At 40.0% G+C, this 17,823-nt stretch overlaps 1 protein-coding gene and 1 long non-coding RNA gene across 4 annotated transcripts in view; one reads left to right on the top strand and one right to left on the bottom strand.

Moving 5' to 3' along the window:
• Positions 1-17,823, top strand: part of ESRRG (estrogen related receptor gamma) — a 611,234-nt gene that overhangs the window by 3,299 nt on the left and 590,112 nt on the right. For both annotated transcript variants that reach the window (XM_020805409.3, XM_072990302.2), the window contains exon 2: positions 7,497-7,644. In XM_020805409.3, coding sequence (XP_020661068.1) covers positions 7,643-7,644 — 2 coding nt within the window. In that variant the 5' untranslated portion in view covers positions 7,497-7,642. The remainder of the gene's footprint in view (positions 1-7,496; positions 7,645-17,823) is intronic.
• Positions 2,484-17,275, bottom strand: LOC140704528 (uncharacterized). 2 transcript variants are annotated; one of them, XR_013540339.1, is made up of 3 exons: positions 16,863-17,275; positions 15,181-15,537; positions 2,484-4,522 (listed from the first exon to the last, which is right to left on the bottom strand). It is a non-coding gene; the product is annotated as an uncharacterized LOC140704528 (long non-coding RNA). The 2 variants fall into 2 exon arrangements; XR_012083757.2 differs by lacking the exons at positions 15,181-15,537; positions 16,863-17,275 and adding an exon at positions 6,165-7,501.

Here is a 17,823-nt window from a genome sequence, read left to right as displayed (position 1 = left end):
GCAATGTCTCGTTCCTTTCCAGTGCTCATCGCTGTAACTTGTAGGTGTTCTTCCCAAAGACTGGATAGATCCGTATATCGGCCAAAGCTCGAGAAGCTGGATCTTTGAGATGACCGGGTGGACAGCTGCCTCTTAGGAGGATCTAAAAGCAGACAGCAAATTCACCGCGTGAAGCGAAGTTCACTTTTGTCGAAGTGGGAAGAGATAGCCCCATGGGTCATGTGAAAGCAGGACTTTTACTCACTGCCTCCCTCTTATCTATCCAAAACTGTAAGCTTTCCCTGCTTTTGAGACTATTCCCAGTCGCACCGGTGAAGTCAGGGCTCCGCTGGCATCCAGCCTACGCATTAAACTGCAGGTTGAGCGCGCGAAGCAGAGCCTCCCTGGGAAGGAATGCAAATCTGCCAGAACAGGCGGGATATGGGATTTGACTCGGCAGATGTGCTGCTGACTTTAAAAAAGATCAATAGCCGGAGAATCCTCGGGGGTGGGGGTGGGGGGAAGAGAGAGAAGGACCGCAAAGGAACAAGGAGGGCTCCGATCCCACTCTAGCGTGGGCATGAAATTAACAAAGAGAGAGGAGGCGCCATGCCCTGCACGTCACCTCTATTCATAGCAGAGGGTGAGAAGTGGGAAAGCTAAGAGCACTAGTGAGTGGCCGAGTGTGTGTGTGTGTGTGTTTCTGTGCTTCTCTGTGCAAAGTTCAGGCAGAGAGAGAGAGGTTGCTTGGATTTGCGTTTCTTGGTACCCAGTTCCCTGGGATGGATTAGTGGGCATTTGGCAAAGAAGAGCGTTTGCCATGCCTAGGCACATAGCTGACAGGCCAGCACAGTCCCAGAAAATAGCAGCAGCAGCAGGAACTTGCAGAGGCTCTGCTTGAACTTTGCTGCCTCATGTGGAAAAAGTGACTTCGATCCAGGGCCATTTATAGGCGACAGTAAAGTCTGCTTTTTCAATGAACGGCAGCCAGGGAAAGGACCGCCTTTGAGTTTCTGCGGTGCCCAGCCGCAGCCCTCTTGCGTCCTCGCTGGGTTGGGGAAGAGGAGACACGTAGTTTCTCTTGACCCATTGGATAGGCACTGGCAGGCTAGGGCAGGTAGGTGAATGAACAACGCTCTTCCTTGCTCCCCTTTCAGGTCTTCCCTATGAAGAATATAATGCAAGGCACTTCTAGGCCTTCAAGCGGGTCAGGGAAGGGACCTGATAGCACGTCAGAAATAACGTGACGTCGTTTAAAAGATTTTGGTTACTATCAAGAAATGATCACCATACTTTACTTCACTGTGGTGACATGGATGTGAAAGCAATTTCTCACTTGTCTCTTGCAAACGGCCAAACGGCCAATTCCTTGCATTTTGCGTTTCAACTTCCTTTTCAGTAAGTCTGCCTAAAAATGTTACTGTGCGGAATAATCTTTCTAGTATCTTAGAGACACATAACGACCGACAGGCTTAAAAAAAAACACGTGAAACAAAGAGTACTGCAGTTTTGTCTCTCATCTCTTCACCTTGCTTTAGCTTTTAATGTTTTTTTCCTTATATTCTCGAGTATGTTATAAGAAGAAAGTGAAATGAGAAAGTGAGGTAGAAGCATTATTAGGTAGCCAGATTAAGTTTTTTATTTAGTTTGTTTGGTTTGTAAAATGTTTTGCCTCTGCTAAGCAACTGCTTTAAAATGTTATTTTTCCCCTTTTTGAATGATGAAGCATGGTGAAGAAAACAGTTTTATTTTTAGTGCACTTATAATTGAAATAGTACTCCATAGATTTCAAGAATGATGACTATATCTGTCCATAGTCCTTTTGCAGTAAAAAGCAACTTAAAGACTAACCAGAGTTAACTGATATTCAGTTTTTGTGGACTCCAGCTCACTTTTAAAGATGCATGGAGTATAGTCTCTACAAACAGATATTCCCTGTTCCTTAGTACAGTAGTCTGTCTTCTGATGTATACCAGAAGAAGCAAGCATATGAAAATGTGTGCCTTATAAGATTAGGAATTAGGTGGTTTTAAAGTGCTATAAAATGGTATACTTTTCCAGTATGATCTACCCCAGATTACATGAGGAAACATCTCCTCAGATTACAATAAAGATTTCATTAGATTTAGGCTGTTCTGAGTGTACAATGGCTTGACCATTTGCTAATGATAATTCAGCCTATACTTCTTTTATGGCATTGCATATTCTTAGGCTTCTAGTGAGGCAGAGGCTGATGAAACAGCATACTGTGGGTTGGTTAGCGATGCCCTTTTCTTGTAACTGAACATTATGTAAGAGGTAGAAGGGAAAGGGGAGAGATATACTAATTTGTCCACCCACCCACTTGGACAGATTTGTGAACTGCAAGAGGACTGCATCCCCTTATGTATTTTAGAGTGGATTGTTAAACTAGCTTTGAAGTTTCTTAGCCCTGTGCAGAAAAAGAATGCAAAATAGGTGATTCTGAAGTATAATTCCCCCTTCATATATGAAGATTTGTTTCCTTGCTTTGGTAGATATTGTTTCTTAGCAGTTTACCTGCATGGTTGGTTCTCTTACTCAATATATTGTAACCACTTCTCCATTGCCCTCCCAAATAACCTCTTGTAGTTCAAAGCTATTGGGACAATGGCAGTACTCCAGAACAGATTCCACACATATTTCTAAGAGGGAGAAGTTGAACAATTCATAGCAATGGTCCACATAAAGTTCTCATCTCTTGGTTATTTAGTACTTTGATTTCAGGCAAATGTGTGAACTGCCTTGCTTGAAAAGTATTGTGTTTGAGATAATCTTATGTGCTTAGAGAGCATTGCCTATGATAACTTCCAATTCTCCATTCCCAGTTCTATGAACTATCTGATAATAACTGCTTGCCAACACTTTGATTCATGACTTCTTCCTTCCAGCAGCTCCTAACTCCCACTGCCCCCAGCTTGTCACATAGACATATATGCATGTGTGAAGCCTTCCTTCACTCAAGTCAGATCACTGGCCCATCTAGTCTACTATCTAATCTGATCAGCTGAAGTCCCAAAGGTCTACAGGTCTTTCCAATCATGTGCTATCTGATTATTTAATGAACAATGCCAGAAATGTAGTCAGAACTTTCCCTGTATATTAGTATGTGTTCTACCAATGAATTGTGGCCTTTTCCCATCAGCTTTATTCTGCTCAAATAATAGCTTCCTTTAAATTACAATCCATGCCATTTTAGTTTGCCTTAACAATAATATTAGGACCAGCCTGCATGAATGCTTCCAAAGTTTCATTTGTGTCCTGAAACTATATGACAAAATATTAGGGAGAGGAGTGTTTCAATTTGCATTTTATATGAAAGATAAAATGTAATTCTACATAATTTTAGTAATCTGGACACTGAATTTCACATCTTGTCTGTGCATAGTGGGTCTTTACTGTTTGTGTTCCCTTGGCAAAAGATTTGAAATTTACTAGGGGAAAGTCTTAGAATCTTATGAATGCAACTTCAAAACCAAATTAAAGAATGATTAGCAGCAAGAAATCCTAACCAGATTTATCACTCTGTTCCATGGACTGCTTTTAAAAAATCAAGGCAAAAGTTCACTTGACATTTATTTTTAATCTTTATATACATGGTGAAAAAGAAGGCACATAGTTCTTCAACATTTGGAATTTTAAGCAGGTGGTATCAGAAAAGTTACCAAAAGTCAAAATTTATGTAAGTCTTCCAGGTGCAATGTGTATGGCATGATATCAGTGTAATCTGGATCATGGCAATTACAATCTCTAGATAGGAAGAAAGTACCTGGATTAAAGCGTTGAATGGATTTTTATGCAATGAAAAAAATAATATATTCTGGAAAACATATGTGTTGAATAAGAAAGAGATTTAGAAAGGAAGAACTGGCTTCTGACAGAAAAATTGGGTATCTCCTATCACCATCTTTTATACTGGTAATTTTTTTCCCTTCAAGAAGATGGTTTGGGAGTTTGGGTTTCCTGTAGTTACAATCTAATATTAATCTTAGAACTGCAGAGCTGGACAGGACCCTATGGATAACTGAGTCTAGCCCTTGTCAGTGAGACACAGTGGGGAATTGGAATGCCCAAGCTCTGGCTCTACAGCCAGATACCAATACCATGGAGCTATCCAGAAGTTGCTTGACCTTGGCCCTTTACATACATAGTCATATTACAAACCAACGCTGAAGGAAAATACCTGGCTTCCTTCTGGTGCCACTGCTCAATACCCTGTGATGCCAAAATGTTAGTAGTTGTCTTGGATATGTGAGTCCTTGAAGCCTCCCTGTCCAACTCTTTCAGTTCAGTGTATGCATATTGTATAGTATGAACACATCTGTGGACCAGTTCTCAACATATTCTCCACATTTAATCTCCCAGACAAGATTAATAAGAAACCAGGTAAACATAAAGGCAGAAGTTACAAACAATTGAATTTAGTTTTAAAAAATTAATTAAGTTAATTCATTATTATTTGGAAGATTCCCTGTAGAAGAGGTTCATGTTTGGTATGGTTGAATGAATGATCAACACTTTGTGCCTAAAATAAAGAGAAAAAAGAGGAAGGAAAATAAGATGTTTCACAAATCCCTAAACTAAACTTCCTTTTCCTCACAAATGATCAGCTGTTCACATTAATTAGAAATAATTTGTTTAATTTTCATGAATTTTATTAAATCAGGAAAGGCCTCTCAATTCCAAACCTTTTCCTATTAAACTAGATTAAGAAATAGACACATACCTGCACACATGTGCTTACACACACTCCTACCCCTTCCTTGTATTTGTATTATTTCCAGCACTGATCTGGAAATAATACAAAGCCTCATGTTTCACAAAATTTTCAAGTTTTAGTCCTGTTTACTTACTTATAAGTAACTGTGCATACATCCTTGAAATATTACAGGCTGCTGACTGGAAGAAAAATTCCCAAGGGTTCACGGCTTTAAACTTTTTAAATAGATAACTTATACATATAGACTCTGTATATCTGATTGATAACTTTCTGTAGCCCACTTAGAAACCAGACAGGAATGAGCATAGAGTCTGAGTAGCAAACAGAATTACTAAAAATGTGTGTGTGTGTGTGTGTGTGTGTGTGTGTGTGTGTGTGTGTGTGTGTGTGTGTGTCTGTCTGTCTGTGTGTGTGTGTGTGTGTGTGTGTGTGAGAGAGAGAGAGAGAAATAAGTTCTTCCATCGATTCAGCCACGTGAGAAATAAAGTAGGGCAGTCATTTCAAATACTGTATACAGAAAAGGGAAAAGCTTGAAAGAAGGCAGTGAGAGGGGAAATTAAACTCTGGAAGAAGTTAAAAGGCAAGAAATGCAGATGAAGGAAGGAAAAAGGCTTGAAGAAGGAGAAAGAAAAGATGGATAAAGAGGCAAAAGTAAATTAATTCAAAGTCTACTTTTTCACCATCTTTCCAGTTATAGTTTTCGTGGAGCCACTTTAGGGTCTCTCCCAGGCTGGCTTGCTGTGAAGACGCTTTAGAAAGCTTGATGGATAGGAACGGACATCTCCCAGAGAGCCGGTGCCACATGATGTCTGATGGCATCATGCACACACCTTCCCCCCCCCGACCCCGCCGCCGCCAAACCCAAACAGTCATCAGCTCCACTCAGGGTGCGCGCACGGATGGAAGCCTCCGCAGAGCGAACTGGCAACATGTGTCCGGGACATTCTCAGGGACGCAGAAGCATTTCTTTAGACAGGTCAGCACTTCTTAGTCGGGCAGCGCTGACAGCTACCTGTCAGGAAGAAGGGGAAAGCCCTTTCAGAGCTCCGGGGCTCGGCTTCCCTAGCAGCGGCAGTTCCGCTGCCGATAGAGAGTCTGTCTTCCAGGCTCTCAGAAGTCAATGCCTCTTCGGGGCGAGCCGAGAAGACGCCTCCCCACGTTACTTCAGGGTTTATTAACCAAAGCCATGAAGAATAGGCTGGTAAGAAGGGTATCCCACCCTTAGGAGTAATAATACATGTACAGTAACGATGGTAAATGTCTTTGCACGTTGATTTTACCTGGAATGATCAGCTGTAACAATCTGTACTTTCCTAACGTATGTTCAAAATATTACTTTTGGAAAAAAAGAGAAAGAAAGCCATGTGGTGGGGATATACATGTAGGCACGTTTTGCCCAATACTCATAAGTCCACTAAGTTCTGAAAGGGTGTTTTTGTCTGCCTACCTTCAGAATCAGCAAGGCCAGCCAAATGCCAACCACCCCAGTCCGTGTTTGCCCTTACAGCAGAGCAGCCAAATATTCTTTAACCACTTTACTAATGCTTTCTCCAAGGTGACTCAAAGATGTCCGTCATTCCCTTGTAAGTCTTTGCTTTCCATCTAATCTGGTTTAGAAGTCTTCTAGTTTGGAAAAGAAAAGAAAGATTATATGCAACTCTTGAAATGTGAAATAAAAGAGAAATCTGCACCAGCTGCTACTATGATTATCTAAGAAAAAGAAGTGGATGTGAATATAAGCAGTGGCATAAATCAAGATGGATAGATGTGGTGCCCACCAGCAGACACTCTAGGGCTTCCTAGTTCATTCCTTCTTAGGCAAAATGGGGACAAGCAAAAGTTATATCTATTAAGCTAAAGGAAGAACAGCTACTGAAGTCTGAAGGTGAGGCTTGGTCATTTGGGTGTTGTTTTGTTTAAGAGCCAGGGACTTTAATTAAGAGACAAGACTGTACAAACACAAGCACTGTAGGCTGACAGCAGAAAAAAACTATATTGGCTGCAGAAGGACTCCAGCTAAATTCCTTTCTAACTGTAGAAAACAGCTCTTAATTCTCCTCCTTTTACTGTCTCTCTCTCTCCATAGTTCAGGTCAAATTCAAGGGGGACCCAGCCTTGGAGAGTTTGTGAAAGTAATTCTCCAAGCCCTGAGACACACACATTACTCACATTCACTTTCCCCTCACATCGGGCTAAGGCTACTAATGTAATAATTAGTTTCTTGGGAGAACTGAAGACCTGTCTGGGGAGTGGGATGAAATCCGGGGGCAGATTCTACTATTTCCAAACGATTTTCAGGATTTCACCAGAAGCCGAAACTCTTCCCTATTGGAGGAGAGCAAGTCCCAGTCCTTCACCTCCCCCCCCACTCCATCTCCTCCTTTTTTTAAAAAAAATTCCTTTAAAAGAAAACGATCTGTACTTGTACTTGTGAAGAATGCAATACAAACAAGCAAGTGTTCAAAGTATGACACCTATGCTCACAGTAATCGCCCTAACAAGTTAGAACCTTCAATAAACAGAAACTTCACCATAACCGAGCCACATTTCTTAGCCTTAACACACCCACAGCATACAACTCTCGTCACTACCAGGTGGGGGGCTAGTCTTCCAAAGGGAAAAGGTGTGTGTGTGTGTGTTGGGGGGGGGTTGTCCCCGTGCAAAATTACGCCTTCTCCTCCTATTTGTTAGTTGATTCCTTAAAAAAAGTTCGCTATTTATAGCCTACACACACGAACCTTGGAGTAATACAAGCCCTCCCGTGTTTTGTTCCCTGTAGCAAAGTGACCGGTGCTGCAGCTTTTGATCGCTTCGCTGCGAGAGCTGCTCAAAGGACGAGCTGCAGTCCAAACTCGGCGGGGAGAAAGAAGACTTCAGGAGCCGCCGAAACCCCTGAGTGCGAGGAAACCCGGTCGTCACGCAGCCATGTGAGTCTTCACGATCGATCATCTTTCGCACTGCCTCCTTTCTCACTTGTCTTCTTTTAGTATTCTTTCCACTTCCTCCCTCCGCGTTCGCCCTGAGTGTAAGGTGATTTTAAATATATATATATATATCCGCGTGATTTGTATCTCTCGGCCGGCTGGAGTCCTGATGGGGGTGGGAGAAATGGGATGAATGGAAAGGAGCAACGAGAAACAAAGTAATATAATGCCTCGGGAATGTTCGGGTCGGCTCAGAATTAGAAACAGTCTCCTTCATCCAAATTCTATTCTTTCCGGGTTTTAGAACCTCACCCCCCCTTCAAGTACAGTAAGTGGCAGTTTATGTATACTATTTTAAAACAAACTTTAGAGGGGAGGGTGATACCTTTGAGATTCTGCCAAAAAATCAGCTGCTTCCTGATGTGATCTACAGCCAGGCAAACAAAAACAGGAAAAGACGCCTAATTCACTCTTTGACAAGCGAACAAGAGAATCCTATAGAAGTTTTCCCTAACCCTGACGAGGAGAAAAGGGGAGCTACAGATTATCCCCTGCTGCTCTTATCCTTTCTAATGCCACTTGCATCCAGCCTACGAGTTAAATTGCAGGTTGAGCGCGTGAGGGAGAGAGACGGGGGAGGAATGCAAATCTGCCCGAACAGGCGGGATATGGGCTTTTATTAGGAAGGTATGTTGCTGACTTGATACAAGATCAATGGCCGGACAATCCTCTTCTGGGGCGGGCGGGGGGAGGAATGTCAAATAACGAGAAGGGTTTTCTCTCTTCGGAGGCTCCGATCCCACTTTAGCGTGGGCATGAAATTAACAAAGAGAGAGGAGGCGCCATGCCCTGCACGTCACCTCTATTCATAGAAGAGGGTGAGAAGTGGGAAAGCTAAAGAGCACTAGTGAGTGGCCGAGTGTGTGTGTGTGTGTTTCTGTGCTTCTCTGTGCAAAGTTCAGGCAGAGAGAGGGGTTGCTTGGATTTGCGTTTCTTGGTACCCAGTTCCCCGGGATGGATTGGTGGGCATTTGGCAAAGAAGAGCGTTTGCCATGCCTAGGCACATAGCTGACAGGCCAGCACAGTCCCAGAAAATAGCAGCAGCAGCAGGAACTTGCAGAGGCTCCGCTTGAACTTTGCTGCCTCATGTGGAAAAAGTGACTTCGATCCAGGGCCATTTATAGGCGACAGTAAAGTCTGCTTTTTCAATGAACGGCAGCCAGGGAAAGGACCGCCTTTGAGGTTCTGCGGTGCCCAGCCAAAGCCCTCTTGCGTCCTCGCTGGGTTGGGGAAGAGGAGATACCTAGTTTCTCTTGACCCTTTGGATAGGCACTGGCAGGCTAGGGCAGGTAGGTGAATGAACAACGCTCTTCCTTGCTCCCCTTTCAGGTCTTCCCTATAAAGAACATAATGCACAGCACCTCTAGGCCTTCAAGCGGGTCAGGGAAGGGACTGGATAGCACCCCCAAAAACAGAGTGATTGCATTAAAAACAGGCTTATTCCTATCAAGGTATCCATACTATTTTCCCCACTGCTGAAATGTACAGACATTAAATAGGCTGGAAACATTTGCTATGATTGATCACGACTCACACGCCCTCTAGAACTAAGCAATGCTGTCCTTTGCCTCTTTTCAACTTCCTTTTTATTATGATTTATTATGATTACTACATCAGGACAGCCCAGTGATCAGTTCTTTAATGAAAGTTGTGGAAGGCCGTGTGGTAAGCCAAACAAAGCATTGGCCAGTACAAAGTCATGAAGTCTCAACTTTTTTTCCCCTCCAATCCAATTCCGTTTTGCCATTTTCTCATCTCTAAACACATTCAAGAAAACTTTTGAATATTTGAAAAAATGTTTCTAGACTGTGTGCTGCAGTTTCTTTGATTTTTGTAAACTTATTTATGTCTTGGTCCCCATACTAGTCTCTGTCATTCTTTTTCAGATAGTTTGCCAAAAAATGATAGCAGCATTAGTCTAGATTTATGACAAACAAATTGTAGAGGTGTATTTGTTAGGATTTAAAAGTTTTGTTGCAATCTTGCATGTCTGCTTTCCTTAAAGTGTGCAAACAGGTTGACCTCTTCTGTGTAATGAAATGCTGTGTAGATTTGTAACTCGGAGTTCTTACTTAATTCTCCGATGGTCTTTCTTAACCAACCAGGATCTTTGCTTACACTCTTTTCTTTACAGTCCTTTAAGACACATTCCCTCTTTCCTTGTGTTCTGAGATACTTTAGTTATGCTTTTTATTAGGAAACAGAGTCACAAAGAAGCATTGTCTTCAAACAGTTTTTTCCCCTTCACTTCCTGCTATTCTCCAGCTTATTTCTCTGAATGATTGTTTCTCATGCTTTTACCTTATTGGTCTATTGTCTTTCTATTATCCTTCGAAGTGGAGACAAGGTGAGACTAATTCTACAGTATTGCCCTGTAAGGTTCAAATCCACAAGAAGAATAAGTAATATTCCAAGACATTTTGGTTAAAAGCAAATGAAAATAATGAATTGCATTGATTCACAGCACCTTTATTTGACGATTCAATGACTGATGACTCTCAGATGAATACCTGCTATATTTGTTGGGAAGCATTGCACATTGTATTTGAAATGAGATTCGGTAATAATGAAGATATGGCTAGAAGAGTTGTATTAGTGATGGCTTGATGACATAGGGAACAGGATATACAGCATTTATTCTACATAACTCCTCTGCACTCGTTCACAACACTTATTCTTTCCTTTTCATCACTTTCTCCAAGAGAAATACTTTCCCTTCAGAATCTCCTTGTAGTCACTTGCTTTAATTGTTTTCTTCTTTTATTCTCAATAATATTCACAACTTCACAATTGACCCCAATCTCAACTACCAATTTCATTTTTTCTTCTGTCTCAAACAACCACCATTCTTCTGTTCATGCAATTGGAAATTGTCTCCTAATGTAAATAATAGCTTTGTGGGATGGGGTGAGATTTTCACCAAGATTTAAACTGGGATGGGGAGTGTAATACTCTGCATTACTTTCTCCTGATCAGCTCATCACCCCACCACTGCTATTTTCTGGCATAAGAAATTCACATAACAATGCTGCTATTTGTATAGCTTGGCTCTATCTGGTTCCTTCTCCCTCCTGAACATTAGTTGTGTGCACCATCAACTTTCATTCATATCCTTCAACAGCCCTACTAAGTTTCATTCTTTTATTCAGATCTAGCTGCAAGAATAAATTGTATAGTTCTACACAATTGTAGGTGGATGGTTATTATGAATCAACGAGTACACATCAATTTTATACAAATTAACATCCACAATATTTTATATGCAAACAATTTAAATTGTTTTGGTTTTATGTATCTGTTTGCAACTGACAGCGCTCACAGGATTGCAATTTAAAGTATTTTGAACTAAAATCACACTCTCATAGGTAGGGTTCACAGTGCACCAGATTATAACTGTACTAGGTTTTCTACTTGCAGGTTTAAAAACAATATTTTTGTGTACATCAGTCTATAATATAACTATATAGTCATATTACTGATGTGTGCAAGACTATTGTCATCAAGCTAAGGCAAGTTTGGGTTAGTTAAATGGATAAAAACCCCATTGAGTAGTGTATGGTGACTAAGGCCATTTAGGCTAGCAAAGGCCCCTCAGGTCACTAAAAATGACAGTATAGAAATAGAGTTCTTCTCTATTTTATAAGAGTCTTTATATATATATATATATTTATATTTTAAATTCTAGCCATTTTGGAACTTGTCATATATGGTTATGAAGATGCTGTTAATTCCATGTTAAGAACACTGAGACATAGTACAGGTAATACTATGAATGATTGAACTTGCTTCTAAAATATGTCATTGTAAAAACAGATAAGTGTTTTTAAAAGTACCAACGAGAGATGTACATGTCACTATTAGTAGGAAAAATGTAACTTTATATACCAGGAATCTTTAAATTAAAATATACAGAGGAGAATATTGTTAGAGTGATTAGAATTTGTTGCCTGATAACTGAAGTTTCCATTATTAAAAATGAGATTTGCCTGTGTAAATACAGATATTAATCTGCAAAACAAAATAGTCAAATATCATATGTTTAAAAGTAGACACACAGAAGCTATATTGAATTTTGGATACTTCCAAGGCATTTCCCTGCTTCTTCATATTTTTGTCTTTCATAGCTTTTTTTTGTTTTGTTTTCCCAATCTCCTGTAACTTTCTTTGATACCTTTTCTATTCTGATGTGGACTTTCTGCAGCAGGTGCACCTTTTTAAATCATCCCAAGACCACAGAGAATAAAAACATTACGAATAGCAATAACTCAAGACCTCTAGTCGGGGGGGAAAAAAACTAAGGAAAATGTCAAGAAAGAAGATCTCATAATATTTTTTCTAATATTAACAGTGTTCTGAAGCATTGCAGGTTCTGGTATACCTTATATAATTCTGGTAGGGATAGTTTTTTGTGGGTTATAGAAAGGCGAGCTGTGCCTGAATTCAACAACCCTGGATTCAGGGTTGTTTCCCCTATGTGGATACAATATTCAAGAGATCCCCATATGACAATTTGCTGTGCTACCTTTACTTTGCTATATACACATGCAGGCACTACTATGCCATTATGAGGAATATGAGGTTGCATCTCACTCCCTTCAGTAAGAAGAGGGGAGAAGACTGATCAGGATAATGTAAGACACATACAGCTTCCATTCCTCATTCACAATTATCGGTTGGTAGGAAAGGAAAGAAAACAGGGTGCCAGATAGGGAAGATACAATCATTGCTGTTAATTGTAAAACTTATATGAAGTTTGTGGACTTAAGGCCTCACCAGACAAGATGATAATCATGTATTTAGAGATACAGCAAGACTCCCATATCCATGGGGGATAGGTTCCAAGCCCCCCCCATGCCTGAAACTGATAGTAACAAGCCCATTTACTATTATCCATGGTGCAGAAAAGTCAGTAGGAGGAAATGAGTGCACATGCACACTGCAGTGTGTAGGTGTGTGCACTGCAGGCTAGGTTGCAGCAGTGACAACAGTGGAAAACAAACTGCAGATACTGGCTCTATGGATACAGGGATCCTTCTGTATTGCATCCTTACAAGGAAGAGACTTTTCTAATTGTTGGGAAGAAAGCACATATAGGAGCAAAGTCCTTTTGCGGATTCAGCCCTTTGAGATTCAGAGTGATTACCTGAGCACATTTCCCACTCTGTAAAGGAATCCCATCTACATTTCTTTCGAATAAGACTAGAAAGATTGCATTGATTGGAGAAACACACTTAACATAGGAAATGTCATGGAGGACTCAGTTATTACTAACCAAGTCAGAGATGTCAGAAGCCATGGCAGCCCCATTCATCTCTAGAGAACAAAGCAAAGATGTTTGGTCCTTGGAGGGACAAGAGAAATATGTTAAAGAGAAGGGAGTAGCATTAACATCCATAAGAATAGCAATCTAAGGTTGAAGAAAGATCCCAGCCAGTAAAGAACAGTCTAAAAATTTGAGGAGGTCATCTCTCTCTTCTTTTCCCAATGCAAATACATGCATCTTGAATGCTAAGCTGGGTTGCACCTATTCACTTCCAACATTAATATGAGCTTCTCTCAATTTTGTATTTGGCACTTAGCACAGAAAGATTTGTATACTTTGAGGGATAATGCTGAAAGTGAAGGAAATATGCATTTATCTTAGTATATGTTATGACAAGGCTATATTAAGGGACATCCCCCTTTCCATATTAAAGAAAAATAGGTTTGTAGAGGAAGAGAGCTGCCTCTGCTTGAAACCTCTTAAGATCATGGGGAGGACTGGGGGTGAATATTGGTGAAAGAAGAGTGCCTAGCTGTTAGCTGGCAACAAGAGATGCTGCAAATCTAAAAGACCTAAAGGGAAGGAAACAGTACATTCAGGTGTTGCTCATCACAGCACATATCTATCCATAGATCTGCATATATTTATTTTAGATGCAATGCATGCCACTCCTCAAAGCCTGAAAGAGTAAAATGTGATTGATGTATCCTGTTAAGATACATAAAACACTCAGATGTACCTCATTCCTCTGATGTAGTGAAGGAGGTTCCATACTTCTAATGCTGTGAATAGTTTATTTGGCACAATTATATTATGCCTTTACTCCAATGATCAAGGCAGCATACATAGTTCTGTTCTTAAACGACTTCATCTTCACAACAAACCTGTGATGCAGACTAGCCTAACTTAATGTAACTTACTAAATTTCATGGCTCAATAGAAACCACATCCTGCATCTCAAGTTCTATAGCATGTTGACCACTCTGCTACACTGCTTTTCCAGAAAAATGTCTCCCTTCCTAAATTAGAGGGAAATCCTGGTGAAAAGGATTTAACTGAACCATCATGCTCCCAATCTCAGAAGCTCATGGAGGAGCAACCCCTCTCAGCATGACTCATATGTTATGTATTGTGACATTTTTGCCTATATGCAGTTAATTGAGTTATATTTCTACACCATCTGAGAGTTTTTGGAATGACCACCAGAGGACCTCATAAGAATAAGATTTTAGTATTATAAACTACATGTTCAAACCGGTTTAATGAAATAGCAGTTAAAAGCAGTAGTTACGACAATATAAAAGCCATTGGGAGTTGGGTGGGGATAAGTGTCTTTTCCTGGCACAAAAAAAATAATGGGGGAGCATCCATTATGAGATTTTTCACTACACACAGGGTGCCACAACTGAGAAGGCACCTTTCTACATTTGGTAGGGGAATCAGAAAGAGAGGCCCTTAAAGTGATCTCAGTTAGAATGATGCGGAATCAGACATTCCTTACCAAGATTGCATGTAGGATTTAAATAAGCACTAGCACCTTCATTGTGCTCAGAAATATACTGGGATCCTGTTCAAAAATTTATGAGGTATGCTCCCGATGATTGGTCCCACATTATTAGCTCCTCCACCCAAATCTCAATTTTGAGTTTTTAGTAGGAGAGTAATCACATCAAGAATACCTGGACACCAGTGCTTCAATCGTCCCCCTCCCCCAGCTCTGCTGAAAACCTACTGCAGTAATTTAACCCCTTGCTCATAGAACTTCTGTCAGGATTGAGCTTTAGTCTGTTGATTCTTAATAGTATGGACCAGTTGTCTTTGATTACAGGCACAACTTGAGCATTTGTGCTGGGATGAACATCCCAGATCTTTGGCTATCCCCCCCCCCCCAGTGTTCTCATGAAAATGTTACAGAGCATAATGGGCAGCACAACATCCTGTAGAACCCCTAGTTTAAATGAAATCATGTTGAGCAGCATTACTCTAGCAACATCATTTGGAAAGTGCCATCACACGGAGCCTATCCAGAGGGACACCACAGCATTTGAAATTTGCCATAACAACCCAGGGCTGTTTGAAGGGCTGCACTCTGTCCTTTTCCCAACATAAGCCATATTTCAGGTTAAACAAGGATATGCTAAAATTCAGCCAGAAAACTGGACTGAAATACTGTAGGTCCATTTGAAGAAGTTAGGAATATAAGAAGAAATACTCACCGTAATGATGTGCAGTGCAGAAGATGGAGGCAGTGAATTCTGAACAAGTATTGATAGATAATATAGTGGTGAGATGGTGGCTGTTTTGATAGTTGGATAAACATGAAAACCTGCAGCTAATTCTTCTCAATCATTGAATATTTCATAAAAGAGGATTACAGACCAAAGTAAACCTTGGTTTTTAAATGTCCCAAGAGTGGGAGGTGGGAGAAGATAAGACTGATTTGTTCTTGCATTTTGCTGCTTGATTTGGAGGGACAAATGGTCCTCTGTTCCACACAATCCAGTGCACAGTGCTGAAGCCTAGTCAAGTTATGTTGGTGCCTGTCAGGATATTCCACATGCCTGACCCCTTCTCTGGTGGAGAATATAGCAACAACAATAAAAAACAAATGAAATAGTTACTGCCCTTTCATTATACTCCAGATCAACTGCTTGAATTGGAGGTCCACAGGAAATTTTCTGGAAGAGGGAAAAGCCTAATGTGGGAGCTCAATTACACCCTCTTCCCCCCATTGACACTCATGATCTGAGATAGTTGCTATATTCTATCTAATGGTAGGGTTAGACCTGAAAGGCAGGGCAGACAAACAAAAGGAAAAAAAGTAAGCATCTTTCTTCATTATCTGCTTTCTGTATATTATTATATAGAGACTATAAACAGATAATGTTAACCAAATCTGCCCCTGACATATCATGCAAGTTCCCTGTAACAATAAAAGTAGAGTGTGGGCTCTTGTATTAAATTACTACCTTGTCTGAAGGATAGAATAAAGAAGGAAGACGATGATAAAAATAATAATCATGTTGTAACCCCAAACAGAAGAATTTATTTTCAATATACAAATGTGACATTATTACTAAGTTTTTATTTACACAAAAGTACATTTTCAATATTCTTTGTTATTAAATATAACTGCTAGACTTGTAGTGACGTTCAGTTTGAAGGAGGATGCATACAGTTAAAAACTATTAATCATTTTTAGGAAATACTGAAAAACAAGGAAGACAAAATCGTGTATTTCTATATTTATATTAATAAAATGATGTATGTGACTGATAAAAACACTTTAAGAAGAATACTACATACAGTGTTGTTTGTTGTTTAGTCGTTTAGTTGTGTCCGACTCTTTGTGACCCCATGGACCAGAGCACGCCAGGCTCTCCTGTCTTCCACTGCCTTATAGGAACATTTTAAAAGTGCAGTTTCTCAAGTACAGTGGGGTCTTGACTTGAGAACTTAATCCGTATTGGAAGGCGGTTCTCAAGTCAAAAAGTCTGTAAGTCAAGTCTCCATTGACCTACAGTGCATTGAAAACCGATTAATCCCGTAACAGGCCGTTTTTGTGCCATTTTGGGTTTTTTCTGGTCTGTAAGTCAAATCTCAGTCTGCAAGTCAAACCTAAATTTTGCGGCCAGAGAAGTCTGTAACTCAAAAAGTCTGTAAGTCAAGCCGTCTGTAAGTCAAGGGTCCACTGTAATCTAATACATTGTTCATTAATAACAAAGTTATGCTGAGATTTACCTACAATTATTAGCTATGAAAGAGACAGGTGACACAACCTGAAATGTTATACCTTTATGTTAAAAATTCAAATAAAGATGAAGGAAATGAAATAACTGTAGAATTATATAATTTAAAAATATTTTTGAAAAATGACTTTCTACATGATATATCTTACCAGGGATGTTGGCAAGTCTTTGGTTCCAAGTCTGAGTCAGAGTTTTGTTACCAAGTCACAAGCCCCAGGTCCAGGTCCCTGTTATAAACAAGTTCCCCTCCCCCGCAGAAAAAAGGGAGGGGTGGGTGGATTCTTAGTTGCAAGTCGAGTCCGTGTCAACAACAAAAAACTTTGAGTCGGATCCAAGTTGAGTTACCAGTGTGACTTAAGTCCAACTTGACAGTGAGTCCCACGACTCAAGTCCCCATCCCTGTATCTTACTGCTTTGAAAAAAAAAACCATCTGGTTTGAGATGGTGTTATCTATTCTTAGGCACAATTCTCCCACTGAAGCAATCTGTTTATATTGTTAAGTTTCAACTGTTAGAAAAGAAGAAAACAATAGAAATATGAGTCCGCAGGAAATATACACTAACAATAACTTTTAAATATAACCAGGTTTTACTATTTCTGCAATTAATTAAACAAGCTTCTAGTCAACTCAGAATAAGATTATGAGGTCCATTTCTACTGTATGTTCTGTGTGTATAAAGAAAGCAAACTTGGGGAAAGAGGAAGACTAAACTGAGGTTAACCAGTTAACTGGAAAGAAAAGTCAAGCAATGTTCTGTATTCTTTAAGCTAGTTGAATGAACAAATGAGTGAACAAAATAGACTAACAGTCTAATCCAAGGTATGTTTGCGTACAGTCAAAATGTATTCTTGCAGACTTAAGCACATTACTGTAACTCTCACTGCATTTACTCAGACTTACATCAGAGTAAATTTATTTAGCGTCATGATTTAATTCTTTTGACAATGCAATGAAGTTTCAGTTAAATCAAGCATAGAATAATTAATTCTGAGGATTGGGTCCATTCCTTTTATGTCTATGTGTTTAAAGTATGAGATCACTCTTCAGGTTTCAAATAACATTTTATCTCCCTAAACCCATAAACCAGCTTTAGCAAGGCAGGAATGAG

This window comes from Pogona vitticeps, chromosome 1, assembly GCF_051106095.1.
Source record: "Pogona vitticeps strain Pit_001003342236 chromosome 1, PviZW2.1, whole genome shotgun sequence".
Taxonomy (NCBI): Eukaryota; Metazoa; Chordata; class Lepidosauria; order Squamata; family Agamidae; genus Pogona; species Pogona vitticeps.
Note: the sequence above shows the minus strand (reverse complement) of the source record. Positions and strands in the feature narration are given on the sequence as shown.